The sequence below is a fragment of the Sprattus sprattus genome, assembly GCF_963457725.1.
Source record: "Sprattus sprattus genome assembly, chromosome: 18".
NCBI classification, from domain to species: domain Eukaryota; kingdom Metazoa; phylum Chordata; class Actinopteri; order Clupeiformes; family Clupeidae; genus Sprattus; species Sprattus sprattus.
The window spans coordinates 24835676-24850659 of NC_137916.1; the positions used below are offsets into that span (position 1 = coordinate 24835676).

At 43.1% G+C, this 14984-nt stretch overlaps 1 protein-coding gene across 2 annotated transcripts in view; it reads left to right on the plus strand.

Annotated features, from left to right (window-relative positions):
• The first annotated feature begins 3351 nt into the window (after positions 1-3351).
• Positions 3352-14984, plus strand: part of abcc1 (ATP binding cassette subfamily C member 1 (ABCC1 blood group)) — a 37402-nt gene continuing 25769 nt past the window's right edge. For both annotated transcript variants that reach the window (XM_080856815.1, XM_080856816.1), the window contains exons 1-14: positions 3352-3477; positions 4524-4700; positions 5004-5129; positions 6277-6414; positions 6700-6825; positions 6932-6993; positions 7593-7724; positions 8182-8418; positions 10357-10534; positions 11019-11180; positions 11626-11718; positions 11884-12087; positions 12839-12985; positions 14239-14326. In XM_080856815.1, the coding sequence (XP_080712941.1) occupies positions 3430-3477; positions 4524-4700; positions 5004-5129; positions 6277-6414; positions 6700-6825; positions 6932-6993; positions 7593-7724; positions 8182-8418; positions 10357-10534; positions 11019-11180; positions 11626-11718; positions 11884-12087; positions 12839-12985; positions 14239-14326 (1918 nt within the window). In that variant the 5' untranslated portion in view covers positions 3352-3429. The remainder of the gene's footprint in view (positions 3478-4523; positions 4701-5003; positions 5130-6276; positions 6415-6699; positions 6826-6931; positions 6994-7592; positions 7725-8181; positions 8419-10356; positions 10535-11018; positions 11181-11625; positions 11719-11883; positions 12088-12838; positions 12986-14238; positions 14327-14984) is intronic.

Below are 14984 nucleotides of genomic sequence, written 5' to 3' on the forward strand. Positions count from 1 at the left end.
GTTCTGGTCATCCTGCCTGTCACTCAACTGGCCAGGAGCCATTCCACTCTGCTCATAATAAACTTTGCCTGGTTGGATGAGGTCACGCATTTAAGCATGCAAATTTTCAAATCATCAGTTTGCCAGAGACACTACTTTACTGCAGTAACGTTTGAAGAGTCTTTATCGCGGCTCGATGGTTACCCACACAGCCTCCTAGCTATTTTATCACATCGTTACTCCAATACTTTATGAAAGTCTTTTCACATGTAAAAGCTGGGACAGTTAATAAAACATTCTGTTTGCCTGAACAGCATTCCCTTAATCACCAGGCACGAGCACAGACATTTTGGGGGGCAGGTGCTCAAACCAAAAAAAAGGGCACCCATCGCCAAAATGATTTATGAAATTAAAATTAATAAATAAATAAAAAACACAGTAGGGTATTTTCAACTTATATATTTTTGTTTTGTTTTGTTAACAAACTAACTAAAATGATCATGGGCTCCTCTGGTCCAGGTAGGGTTACTGATTCTCCCTCATTTGTTTTACTAGTTGATGGCCCAATCCAAGATAAAAGAGAGGTGCTACCCTGAGCTGATTGCTGCTGTTCCCTGTGCTTCTGCTTTTGGAGTATCTCTTTTCTTGGCATTATGCTGCAAATTTTGTAAAGGACATAAATCAATGTTGTGCATAATAATCAAGAGTGACTTACATTATCTCTATAAAGCTGACAACACAGAACACACACATTCTTTTTACAGTTTTTTTTTGACAGAGTTTAAGCATAAGCAGTATTACACTAATATTATCCAACGATATACCTCACCAGGCTTTTGATTGGTAAAGCATAGTGATGAAATATGCCCTTTAAGAAGTTACTGTGCTGGGTTTTTGACAGAGCTGCTTCATGGACCACCACTCTAGATTTGAATGAAATGTCTGCAAGATTGAATAAAACTTCAGTTTATCGCATTCGGTCTTCTGACTCTGAATGAGTATTAACTCAAAGATTTGAAGAGGTTTTTTTGCTACAACATCTGTTTTGACCCTGTTTTCCTGTACACTGGCTGTTCATCGGTTCCTGAATACCCTGGAATTAAAGCAAATGGACTATGAACTTTGTTTCCCTTTTCTTATCTTTTAAATATTTCATTTGGGGCGTTTGTATGCCTTTATTTGGACAGGACAGTGACGTGTTATTACAGTGAGGCAGAGAGAGGACTGGTAAATGACATCAGGCGTGACTTGAACCCGTGTCCAGTAAATGGGGGGACTTATCGCCCCCTTGATTTTTGTAACTTATTAGGTTCAATATTAGCTCATCATTAGCCTGTATGGGGGGATCCATCGCCCCGTTGATTTTTTTAACTTATTAGGTTAAATATTAGGTCATCATTAGCCTGTATAAAAAAGGAAGAACATTTTTCAAGAGCTTCAGAACGGAACTGTCGCCTTGAGTTCCACAACTCTCGGACGTACAGTACACTGACAGGTAAGCGTAACTCCTGGGTAACAATATTGTTTTTAAGAGAATCTCTCTGTCTAATTACTTCCCGCTGTTTTTCTGCCTTTGCTTCAGGCACACCACACTTGCACTATAAAATGAAAGGCACAGTATAGCACATAGATTTCATACATTAGGTAAATCCATTATAACGTTTGAATATATGCATGCATTTCATATATGGGGAAAACGGTTGGCTTCCTGTCAAGATGAAGTCACACATGATGACAGCTTTGCATACTCTTGGCATTTTCTCAATCAGATTTATGAGGAAGTCACCTGGACTAGACAGAAAATAATGCATGTTTGAGGCGCTCATGTGGCCACAAGGTGAAGTAGAGTATATTTGAAGATGTGTGCAGGCATGTGCACAGACATTTTGGGGGGCAGGTGCTCAAACCAAAAAAAAGGCCACCCATCTCCAAAATGATTTGGGAAATTAAAAATAATAAATAAATAAACATGAAATTCATGGGCAACAGCACGTTTGCCCTCCTCAAATAAAAGTGCCCCTCCGAGGGAAAAAAATTAAATAAAATGTTGTATTTTTTTTTTTTTTCAGAGGGGCACTTTTACTCGAGGAGGGCAAACGGGCAGTTGCCCAAGCAACCTTAGCACACTCCTGTGCACGTCCCTGTTAATCACTGTAATATATTTAATATTTTCTGTATTGTTTTTTCCAACCTTCTATGTATAAGGACAGAACACAGACATATTCACTGAGAATCAATTTATGGATATGGGTTTGTGGTATCACTTGATCCTGATCATTATAATGGTTTGCCAAGTACGAGCATGAGGTTGCAATGAAGACAGAGGCATATAAGTGTGGTAGAATGGAAATGAACTGGACATATGAGTCCCTGCTAATCCTTTTTCTCACTCTATTCTGTATAGACATATGGGGAAAACAGTAATGACTTATAGCGTCACAACTGCACAACAACCCCATATCTTTGTCCATAACCTATCCTTTGTCCATCACTTTTGAAATGCTATAAGTATAGATGTCAGCTCACAGCTGTTGCCACAAGTGTGTCTACTTGCCCAGGGTCTAGCCACCTCTCTTCAGACTGAACTGTACAGCTGGGTCAGTATTGGGCCTGTTTTTCATTTTTTGTGAAAGGATAACACCTTGTCTAGAAGACCACTTTAGTTAATATGATCCCAACTTCAATTTCCCCAAATCTTCCAGGTTCATTCTTTCAGGCTTACAGGCTGGGACAGTAGGAAGGCGAAGATGTCTAACTATAGTAGCCTTCCTGTCTAACCAGATCATTTTCCATTGTAATCTTTTGACTTGTTGAAATTCATTTATTATCACTTTACTGCATAACCTGTAAAACTATATAAAGTCATTCTTTGACACCTTGTACATCCACTCAATGTGATAAATATGTGTACTGAAAGACTGACAGAACATGACAATAACAAGACTTGTTTTCTTTACCCATTTTGCTAATTTCCCAAGGCTGCTGATACCACTAAGACACTATATTGATTGTTTTGACTGACTGACAGGATTATAGGCAAGGAATCCCACTGGGAACAAATGGATGGAGACATTAAATGACTGATTTAAATGCAATTGTTGATTTATTAATTGAAACTGAGAAAAGTAACCCATCCAAGCCCGCGATAGACATCCAAAAAGACCATAATTCAGCCTCTGTTATTTATTCTAGTTCTAATGTTTTCATCATGCTTATAGTCGCCTACCTAACCAAAAACAGTAGGCTAGTGGTCATTGAAGAAAAAAAACAACTTCAAGCCGCAAGTTGTTTTTCTAATGTGTAGTTCTCACGTTTATTTGCGCAGAGCGCCCCCTATCACCTAAACACTCTGTCGTCGCTGCATTCGGCTGGAGCTCATAGAGAAAGCGCTGGTTATGAAACCAAGGTTGCTGTATTCATTAAATGTTATGATCATTTGCAGCGTGGCGAATGGGTATTGACAACTTCTGCAGCCTTGACGGTTCCGATCCATTTTGGGTAAGCCAGATTCCTACTTAATTGGGCGACATTTAATTAACGTTATCAATGTCAGCTGTTGCCTCTAAGACATGTTTAGCAAGCTAACGCGGTCCCCTTAATGCCAAGGCTTTAGCTAGAAATACATGAAGCTAGCGATAGGTTTGCTAGGCCTTTGCCGGTATTTTCGCTTGCTAAGGACGGTGTTTTTCGGTGGTAGTGGTTGACTTCATTCAGTGCTCCACTTTAAGGGAAACCTCAAAACAACACCAGCATATTTGGTATTGAAACTATTTCAGTTTAGATACTACCTCCCCTCTTTAGGTTCTTGTTGTTTGCTAACGCCAACAGTTACTTAGCTAGCTAAGAGACATGCTTTAAGTAAGTTTGCTATCGCTGGATAGCCAAGTTAGCCAGCTAAGGCTATTGCACAACATGATCAGCTGCTGTCCAGTGTCCTGTATTGGCTTTATGCGAGATCGTACAAGAAAACACTAATACATTTTTAATTAGAATCAGAGCTGGCAAGCCATCTTATTTTGCATTCCCTGTTGAACAGTCTGTATAACGTCAAGTACAAGTAATCGCTTCTACGTTTAACTACATATGGTTGACTGATGACCAGAACATTAGCCATCACAGAGCCATAACAACTAAGTTCAAACTTACAACTAGTTAGTTTATTAGAATATTTGACTTGCATAGACCTTACGGCAAAAAAAAAATACTTGGTTGTAGCACATCACTTACAGAATACAACAGAGAGACAACATACCCGGCAGACATATCATGGTTGGCAAGACTGCCAACTAAACTTGCGTCTTGCGTGTCAACACTTCAGACGCTCTTAAAGCTACACTTATCTTCATGTATTAATCATTAAACAACACATGGACCAGTTGTTTTTTAGTTGTATTTCATTCGTGCGATTTTGGTTATCTCTAGTTGATAATATTGCCCGTACCCATTATTTTACATAGCCTATAGAAGAATGAACAATCTCCCGTGTAATTGACAAGCAAGTCAGCCAAGACTTAGTTCTGATTATTCCCTTTAACTTCTTTCAGGATTGGAATCGCACATGGCAGTCCCACAACCCGGACCTGACCCTGTGCTTTCAGAACACCGTGCTGGTGTGGGTTCCCTGCCTCTACCTCTGGATTTTATCTCCATTCTACTACTCATACCTCAAATGCAATGATCATGGATACATTTGCATGTCTCACCTCAACAAAGCCAAAACTGTGAGTATGACCCTTGACGTGATAAAAACTTACAAAACGTAAGTTTTGGCCATCGCATGCTATCTGACTTTCATGATGTATTTAAAAAAAAGAATTATATCCACAAACTTTGAGCCACACACAAGAGAAGTGTGTGCTTGCGTGTACACAGGGAAAACAGTATCCTTCCACAGTATGTCATTTCATAAATACTACAGGTGCTTGACAAATACTACATGTGCTTGACAAATACTACAGGTGCTTGCTGCTTTTGTTATAAAAAAAAAAAAATCTTATTTTCTGTTTACTGTCCTGTTTCCTCAGGTAATCGGTTTTTTACTATGGATTATCTGCTGGGCAGATGTGTTCTATTCTTTCTGGGAAAGAGGCCAAGGACAGGCCCAAGCACCTGTCTATTTAGTCAGCCCCACAATACTTGGTATCACAATGGTGAGGACCCCCCACCCTGTCAGCTACTATAGAATAAGGTTTTGTTGTCTATTCTACCACAGTCATCTCATGGTAAAGTAAATCTTTTACACTGTGAAGCTTTCCACTGTGATAATTTTGCATATGAACAGAAGCACTTGCTTTGACTTTTCCTATTCAAATTGTGTGGGTGTGTGAGAGTGAGTGAGTGTGTGTGTGTGTGTGTGTGTGTGTGTGTCTGTGAGAGTGAGTGTGTGTGTTTCGTGTGTGTGTGTGTGTGTGTGTGTGTGTGTGTGTGTGTGTGTGAGAGAGTGAGTGACTGTGAGAGTGAGTTAGTTAGTTTATGTCTGTGAGGGTGAGTTAGTTTGTTTATATGTGCAAGGGTGAATTAGTTGGTTTATATCTGTGAGGGTGAGTTAGTTAGTTTATATCAGTGAGTTTGAGTTAATTAGTTTATATGTGTGAGGGTGAGTTAGTTAGTTAATAGGTCTGAGGGTGAGTTAGTTATTTTATATGTGTAAGGGTGAGTTAGTTAGTTTATATGTGTGAGGGTGAATTAGTTTGTTTATGTGCCAGGGTGAGTTAGTTAGTTTATATCTGTGAGGGTGAGTTAGTTATTTTATATGTGTGAGGGTGAGTTAGTTTGTTAATAGGTCTGAGGGTGAGTTAGTTATTTTATATGTGTAAGGGTGAGTTAGTTAGTTTATATGCGTGAGGGTGAATTAGTTTGTTTATGTGCCAGGGTGAGTTAGTTAGTTTATATCTGTGAGGGTGAGTTAGTTATTTTATATGTGTGAGGGTGAGTTAGTTTGTTCATGTCTGTGAGGGTGAGTTAGTTAGCTTATATCTATGAGTGATTAATTGCTCGTGGTGCCAGTGCAGGGAGAAAACAAAGCAGTACTACTGGAGCCAAGACAGGGATTTAATCAGTGCACTTTTGACAGCAAAAGGATCTTATGGAATTCGGCAGCATTCCTGTCCAATTTCATTCAGGCGTAAATCACATAACAGAAGCTTGGAGCCCACGGGCAGAGAGAAATGAACAGCTCAAGAGCTCCTGATGATGACTGTAGATATATTAAAACATTCCTTGAAACAGGCTCTCTGCTCTCGTATGGCAATTTGTTAATGTGAACGTGGCCATTTGTGTGTGTGTGTTTTATTGCAGTTGCTGGCAGCATTCTTGATCCAGTATGAGCGGTTTAAGGGGGTCCAATCCTCTGGAGTGATGCTGAACTTCTGGCTCATCGCTGTGGTGTGTGCCACAGTCTCCTTCCGCTCCAGAATACTGCAGGCTGTCAATGAGGTAAGTCCACGGCTGGGTAACCAGATTGGTGCTATTGTGGCACAAGTGCAAAACTGGCTCATCTAAACTTTTACTCAAGGTGTTCTGGTGGACCCATAGATATATGGCGCGGTCATCTTGTGACTGTTAAGGCTGTTTAAAAAAAAAATAGTTTGTCTGTGTTTTTGAGTCGTACGTGACCCTTCTAAAACCTCCACATGAGGTACCGTAGAAATGTGCCTTGTCCATGGCTGTGGAGACTGATGCCTGCTTTTTGTTCCTGTGCCTTCTGTGCCTCCTCTGCAGCCCTCCACGGTGGATGTGTTCAGATACACCACCTTCTACATCTACTTCACACTGCTGCTCATCTCGCTCTTCCTGTCCTGCTTCTCCGACCGGCCCCCTCTCTTCTCACAAGCTGTGAAAGACCCGGTAGGTGCCAGTAGTAGTCCCTGAGAAGTGCCTGATCAAAATCACAATGTCTGGTCCTTTTTTGTTTTTCAACTCCAAAGCTTCTTACATCTTTCGATTTCCACAGAATCCATGCCCGGAGTCTGGATCGTCGTTCCTGTCAAAGATTACATTTTGGTGGATAAACACGTAAGTAGGAGCAATTTAGGTAGCAATTGAGGTGTCGGATTTGGGCTGGAAATGGAGATGGTATTATACCAGTCAGAAGCACATATTTTGTATCCGTCTGTATGAGACTGAGAGTATGCCCTTGTTGCCCAGTACAGTTTAATCGTAGCTCTCCATTAAAGTTTGACTGAATGTGAGTGTTCATGTTCATGTTCATGTTCATGCCTGTGTTTCTGTGTGTTTACAGTCCCGCCCACAATTATTGGCACCCCTAGTGAATATAAGCAAACAGGCTATGAAAAAGTATGTCTTTGCTGTTTATCCTCTTGGTCTTCCACTCAAAATATTCATACAAATCTTACCTTTCATTGAGGTAAAATAATTGAAAGAAAAAAAAAATGTTGACATTAAATAAATATTATTCTCAAAACATGTGACAAGGTGGTAAGTTTTTTTGTGAATATTTTGAGTGAAAGACCAAGAGGATAAACAGCAAAGATGTATTATTTCATAGCCTGTTTGCTCATATTCACTAGGGGTGCCAAATTATTGTGGGCGGGACTGTGTGTGCCTGTGTCCTGTGTTGATGTTGTACTTGTGTTTACACAAATCCTCCTTAGATTGATGTTAAAAGGCTACAAAAGGCCCTTGGAGGAGAAGGATCTGTGGTCTCTGAACTCAGAGGATCGTTCCCAGAAGGTGGTTCCCCAGCTGGTGCACCGCTGGGTCACTGAGTGCAACAAGGTCAAAAGGTCAGTGTGTGCTCATATGAAGACACAGACACAGTGTACACAACAGATGTTACGTTGAACTACATGTATAGCTGGTTCTTACCAGCCGGTTCCCATACAATGCTCTTCATTGCGTTTTCAAAGATAGTCGTTTATAGTAATTTATAACTCATGCTGTGCAGCTATAATTGAAGAGGCTGCCAAGCTAGTGTGAAGGCAGGTGGATTGTCTCAAACTTTAGTAGTGGTTCATTCTTTTTTAAGATTTATTTTTGGGCTTTTTATGCCGTTATTTGGATAGGACAGTTGAAGATATGACAGGAAGTGAGGTGGGGAGAGGATTGGAAAATGACATCAGGCCAGACTTGAATCTGTGTCCCCTCGGGCAATGTAGCCCGTAAGTGGGGGGCTTTATCGGCTTGCGCCATCGTGCCCCCCCAGTAGTGGTTAATTCTGCTCCTCCTCCGTCTCCTCCTCAGGCCTTCAGAGAAGACGCTCTACTCCCCCAAGCGCCCGGCGAGGGGGGCCCTCGGGGACAAGAAGGATGCGCGGCCCCTGGAGGAGTCGGAGATCCTGCTGGTGAAGACGACGCAAAAGACGGGCGAGCCCTCGCTCTTCTGGGCCCTCTGCCGCACCTTCGGACCCTACTTCCTGGTCAGCACCGTGTACAAGATCGTCCACGATGTCCTCATGTTCGTTGGGCCAGAGATCCTGAAGTAAGTTTTATTTTTTATTTTTTTTTATGTTTTTGGGCTTTTTATGCCTTTAATCAATAGATTAGTGAAGAGTGGGACAGGAAATGAGAGGGAGAAGAGGTGGGGGGTGGACAGGAGAAATGACATTGGGCCGGATCCGAACCCGTGTCCTCCATGGGCATCAAGCACGAATGTGGTCGAGGCCACTGTTTGCACCACAGTGCCCCCCATCCTGAAGTAAGCCTGACGATCGAGCTGACACGCAGCCCATAACCCACAAGAAGTGCAAACGGACTGCATTTATATAGCGCTTTTAATATAGCTATTCATGGAGCACTCAGAGCGCTTTACAGATGAATGCCTCAAACGTGTACCCATACACATACCCATGGTGGAGGCTACTTTCTAAGGTGCCAACCTGCACATCGTGAGTGGTTCGGGGGGGGGGGGGGGGGGTCAGCGTCTTCAGCGTCTTCCTCCTGGACCACTTTCTTGCCCAAGTAGTGTGACCCTACTTAACAGACTACCAAGAGGGAGGAGTGAGAAAGGGCTGAAGGGTCTGTGCCAGAAAGTATTTAGGGACTAAGGGAGATTGGTACGAAGAAGGAGAGGGATAAGACCGGGCATGGAGAAAAGAGCGAGACTCATTATAGTTCATTAGTTTGGCATTAGCACTTAATACACCACAAATAAATGAAATGTTAAACTGACTGACTTTCTGTTCCTGTAGCGATACCGAGCTACAGATGTGTCAGTTATTGCCTGCTGTAAATGAAAGTATGCACACGCTCACTGTGGAGCGTCCTGGTGGTGTAGTGGACCCACTTAAATGACACACAAGAGGGTATGTCCCCATCTTTTAACCCCTATGAGATACCTAGTGGTGAATGTTGGTGGTTGGGGTCGGTGCTTGTGGGATCACAGGATATGGAGACAGTGGCAATGGGGTGACGCCAGAATGTAGCAGGCATAGCTTGTAGTTTGATGCTATGTGTGCTGTGGCTTTGCATACATACCCTTCTGTGTTGGTCTGCTATTCTAAGGAAACCTTTGCAGAACTGGTGGCAGTTAACTATTATCTGCTAGTATTGATTACAATTCTTTTCTGTGATACTTGATGGCTTGATTGTGTCCTGCATGCATGGAAGAAGGTATGCCATGTGAAACCCACTAAGTACTTGAGTAACGTAACATCTTGTTCCATATAAAACAGGTGTGGTTGATAAAGACTAGGTCAGGGTGTACCTTTCAGAAGGAAGAGTGAAAAAGAAGGGAGGAACTCAAGTGGCAGGCTGAAAGTGAGCATGACGGTCTGAGTGCCTCCTGAGCACTGGAGCACTGGAGCACCGCTCTCTTAGTTTGGTTTGGCACGCAAGCAACGTCTGGTTCAGTGGTTTCCCCCCAGCCTGGTAGAATCACACTCACCTTAGTTCCCACCAAAGCGGAGTTGAAGAACGTACTAACTTTGATTTAAACTTGACCACTTGATGTTAGATTGAGGCGTTGTCGCATTTACATTTATTTTTCTAATAGACTATTTTATTTAAAGCCACTTCCGCACACAGGGGCGTGCATCCTAAGTGTCATCAAAGTATATACTCCTTTGAATCTGAACCCGTGGCTTCCTGCTCAACCAGGCTGAGCCATAGGCATGGTGGGATATTGCTGCCTTTCAAATAATCTCAGGGAGAGGAATTTCTAGATGAGATTTTCAGACAAAGACAGAACTGCCGACACCAACAAACCACGGGGAACCACGGGGACCCGCTCCTGTTTTATCCTCTCTTCTTCCTCCTCTTGCCGTATCTCACAGGCAGCTGATTCTGTTTTATCCTCTCTTCTTCCTCCTCTTCCCGTATCTCCCAGGCAGCTGATTCTGTTTTATCCTCTCTTCTTCCTCCTCCTCCCGTCTCTCACAGGCAGCTGATTATCTCTTCTTCCTCCTCTTGTGTCTCACAGGCAGCTGATTATGTTTGTGAACGACTCAAGCGCCCCCTTGTGGCATGGCTTCTTCTTCACGGGGCTGCTCTTCGTGTGCTCCTGCTTTCAGACCCTCATCCTGCAGCGGTACTTCCACGTGTGCTTCGTCACGGGCATGCGGCTCCGCACCGCCGTCATCGGGGCCATCTACAGGAAGGTGAGCCAGGCAGAGCGGTTACCATGCTTATCGGCATAACAAGTTTGAAACGATGTGCAGGAAGATAGGAGGTTCATAGTGTGTAGGCTTTTGAACACAAGAATCACTGTTGCATCTCATACGTGAAATGTCGGGCATGTTTTTCTCATGTTTACCAATGCGCCTTCTTTACAGAAGTCTTTTTGATATAATTGGCTTGAAAGTTGATAGTAGTTCAGGAGGTAGAAGAGTCGTTCAGCAATCGGAAGGATGCTAGTTCGATCTCAACTCAATCTCTCACCAAGTGTCAAGGTGCCCTTGAGCAAGACATTGAAGCCCCAACTGTTGTTTGCTAATGGTTGGCACTTTAGATAGTTAGATAGTAGCCTCTTACATAGTAGCCTCTGCTATCAGTGTGTGACTGGGTAGATGTCTGAGGCATTAAACTGTGAAGCGCTTTGAGTAGAAAAGCGCTGTATAAATGCAGTCCATGTGTCTGTCTCAGGCCCTGGTCATCACTAACGCGGCGCGGCGCACCTCCACGGTGGGGGAGATCGTGAACCTGATGTCCGTGGACGCCCAGCGCTTCATGGAGCTCATCACCTACATCAACATGGTCTGGTCCGCCCCGCTGCAGGTGGTGCTGGCCCTCTATTTCCTCTGGCAGGTGAGTGCAACCCTAACCCTTATCACATACCGATCCTTAGCATTGTAGAGATGTTTAAAACGTGCACATCGATAGCATTGTAGAGATTTTTAACACGTACATTTCCAAAGCATTGTAAAGATCTTTAACACGTGCAGATCCATAGCATTGTACAGATCTTTAACACGTGCAGATCTTTAACACGTGCAGATCCAAAGCATTGTACAGATCCTTATACTTATTAGATCCATTGCAGAGGACAGAGTGTTAGAAAGGCATAACAAAGATGCCACAGATGTTTTGCACTAGCCAGAGCGCTAGCAGAATGTGGAGTAATTGTGCCAGTACAACCAAGAAAGAATAATATCTGCAGTCAGAGTAGCTTCCTCTGTATAGCTGCAGCAAAAGATGTTTTGATCCTCTCCTGGTCAAACACACTGCCCTTTTCTCCCCTCCTCATGACCAGAATCTAGGCCCCTCTGTCCTCGCCGGTGTTGCTGTGATGGTGCTTATGGTGCCAATCAATGCTGTCATCGCCATGAAGACGAAAACCTACCAGGTCTGATTGCTTTTTTTAATGCTTATTTTAGTCAGTAAGTTTCAAGGAAACCTTTGCTGTTGTTTTGAGCATTTCCTAAAGACAGGTTGGTTCAGTAAAGAACCCCCCCCCGGTGCTGACTGGAAGCACTTCTTGCATTAACACCAGTGTTGGTCCCATACTCAGGTGTCGCAGATGAAGAGCAAAGACGCGCGCATCAAGCTGATGAACGAGGTGCTAAACGGCATCAAGGTGCTGAAGCTCTACGCCTGGGAGCTGGCCTTCAAGGACAAGGTGTCGGCCATCCGCGAGAGCGAGCTGCTCGTGCTCAAGAAGATCGCCTACCTGGGCGCCGTGTCAACCTTCACATGGGTCTGTGCTCCCTTCCTGGTGAGAACAGACTCCACATTCACACGCTGGAAACAGTAGTATGTGTGTAGTTAATTTTTATGATGAACTGAACACTTCTCAGTGAACGTATGCATCAATCAACACAATATTATTTGTACATTTAGGAACAGTTGTACATTACCAGTCAAAAGTTTGGACACGCCTTCTAATTTTTTTAGAATTTTTTTCTTTACCTTTTATTATTTTCTGCATGGTAGATAACACTTTTTTCGTTTAGTACATCGTTCCATATGTGTTCTTTCGTAGTTTAAATGTCTTCAGTTGTAGAAAATGTAGAAAATTATAAAATTAAAGAAAAAACTTAAAAAAAAAAGAAATTAAAGATGTGTCCAAACTTTTGACAGGTACTGTATGTGTTTAGTTCATTTTTTATGATGTACTGAACACTTCTCGGTGAGCGTATGCATCAATAAACACAATATTATTAGTACATTTGCTGTACATATGTGAAGTCAGCGACATGATGACATCCTACAGCGTCCTACAGAGAGATTTAACTATGCGTGTTGTCATGCATGTAGGGATGTCTTCAAAGACAGGGGCTTCTGAAGCTGGGCATCAGTCACACTTCACATAATGTAAATGGTACAAGACTGGGTCTTGTGTGCTCTCTGTCCAAATGAATGTGTGTGTTGACTTCTTGAAATGACCCAAATCAGGCGTTTGCGTTGTTCATACCATGACCATACTGAAAGCAGCATTCTAAAAAGTGTCCCTGGTACCATTGAAGGTGGCCCTTTCGACCTTCGCGGTGTACGTGCTCGTGGACGAGAACAACGTGCTGGACGCCCAGAAGGCCTTCGTCTCTCTGGCGCTGTTCAACATCCTGCGTTTCCCTCTCAACATGTTGCCCATGGTGATCAGCAGCATGGTTCAGGTCAGTGGCATCCTCTGGCTGTGTTTATCCATCTCTCTGTGTGTGTCTCTCTCTCTCTCTCTCTATCTATCTATCTATCTATCTATCTGTTCATCTATCTATCTCTATCTATCTATCTCTCTCTCTCTCTCTCTCTCTCTCTCTCTCTCTCTCTCTCTCTCTCTCTCTCTCTCTCTTTCTTTCCCTCTCAACCTCTCCCTCTCCTGTCTGTCTGTCTGTTTCTCTTTTTTGAGAAAAAAGAGAAATTAAAGAGAAGATACACTTTGCAATGACACTTTTTTTCATTCAGCCGAATGTAATTCATGTCAAATTTGAATGAAAAGGTTAAGTGTACGGATCCGGAATACTCTTACTGTACGGACACCGTAAAGTTACGTTAAGTTAATCCCTAGATAGACCGAGCTGAAAACCCCTTTTTCCGAAGATTGTTGTTTCCGAAGCCTGAAATAGTCCGACACTCAGTCATTTGGTGAGGTGAAGGCAACATTCGATGGCAACTGCTTGTGTTTGTTGACCTCCTGGTGAATCATCACTACCATCTACTATACGGCACCAGTAGTAATTACTATCACCACGCCTGCCATCTACAAAATACCCAAAAAAGCCCACCTCTGTTTTTGTATATTCATGGTGATTCATTTTGGTGAATCATCACTGCCATCTACTATACGGCACCAGTAGTAATTGCTATCACCACGCCTGTCATCTACCATACGGCACCAGTAGTAATTGCTATCACCACGCCTGTCATCTACCATACGGCACCAGTAGTAGTAATTACTATCACCACGCCTGTCATCTACCATACGGCACCAGTAGTAATTGCTATCACCACGCCTGTCATCTACCATACGGCACCAGTAGTAGTAATTGCTATCACCACGCCTGTCATCTACCATACGGCACCAGTAGTAATTGCTATCACCACGCCTGTCATCTACCATACGGCACCAGTAGTAGTAATTACTATCACCACGCCTGTCATCTACCATACGGCACCAGTAGTAATTGCTATCACCACGCCTGTCATCTACCATACGGCACCAGTAGTAGTAATTACTATCACCACGCCTGTCATCTACCATACGGCACCAGTAGTAGTAATTACTATCACCACGCCTGTTTTTGTATATTCATGGTGATTCATTTTGGTGTTCCTTTTTTATCTTGATTTGCCTGTTTTGGGACGATCCTGCCCGTTTTCTGCCCGTGTGGTGCTGATCGGCGGTGGCGGCGGCGATGTCTCCTTCCAGGCCAGTGTGTCCATGAAGCGTCTGCGTGTCTTCCTGTCCCACGAGGAGCTGGACGAGAACAGCGTGGATCGCAAAGCCATCACAGGATGTAAGTCACCAGCAGGGGCGGATCTAGCCATTTTGGGGCCCTAGGCAAAATATAGACATGGGGCCCTCATTTTTGAAACACGTACACAAAACAAATAACCATCCCAATACTCTTAGAATCGCAATAAACCCATAGTGCACTGCCACTCAACTCTCCACAGTAAAATCAGTTTCAGATTTCTCCAGCCTTTGCCAAAATTACATGTTTATTACTCAGATCAAACGAGAAAGAGAGAGAGAGAGAGATTAGAATTTCCATTCTCTGCCAGAGATACAAAATGATCTTGCACTAAAATACAAAATGGATATGAGTCTATGAAAACCACCATTTACATTTAAACAGGACCAATGAAAAGATTTTGTGTGTGGACAGGAATAACAGTGGCTGTGTGTGTGAGTGAGAGACAGGCAAAGCAGTGGTTCAGTGTGAGTGAGTGAGTGACAAGCTAAGTTGCGCTTGGCCAAGTGTATAATAATGGCGATCAGACGTTTCAAGATCTCTCTCCATTTGTTTACTTCGTTCACAAACAGCTCTTGATTTACATGATCTATGGCTTTACCTGTTTGGAGACGTTGCTGAAGCGTTCGCCAAACAGCCATATTTGCGAGGTGATCAGCAGACTTCTCGTGTTCTTTTAGGAAGGCTGATACATTTTTCC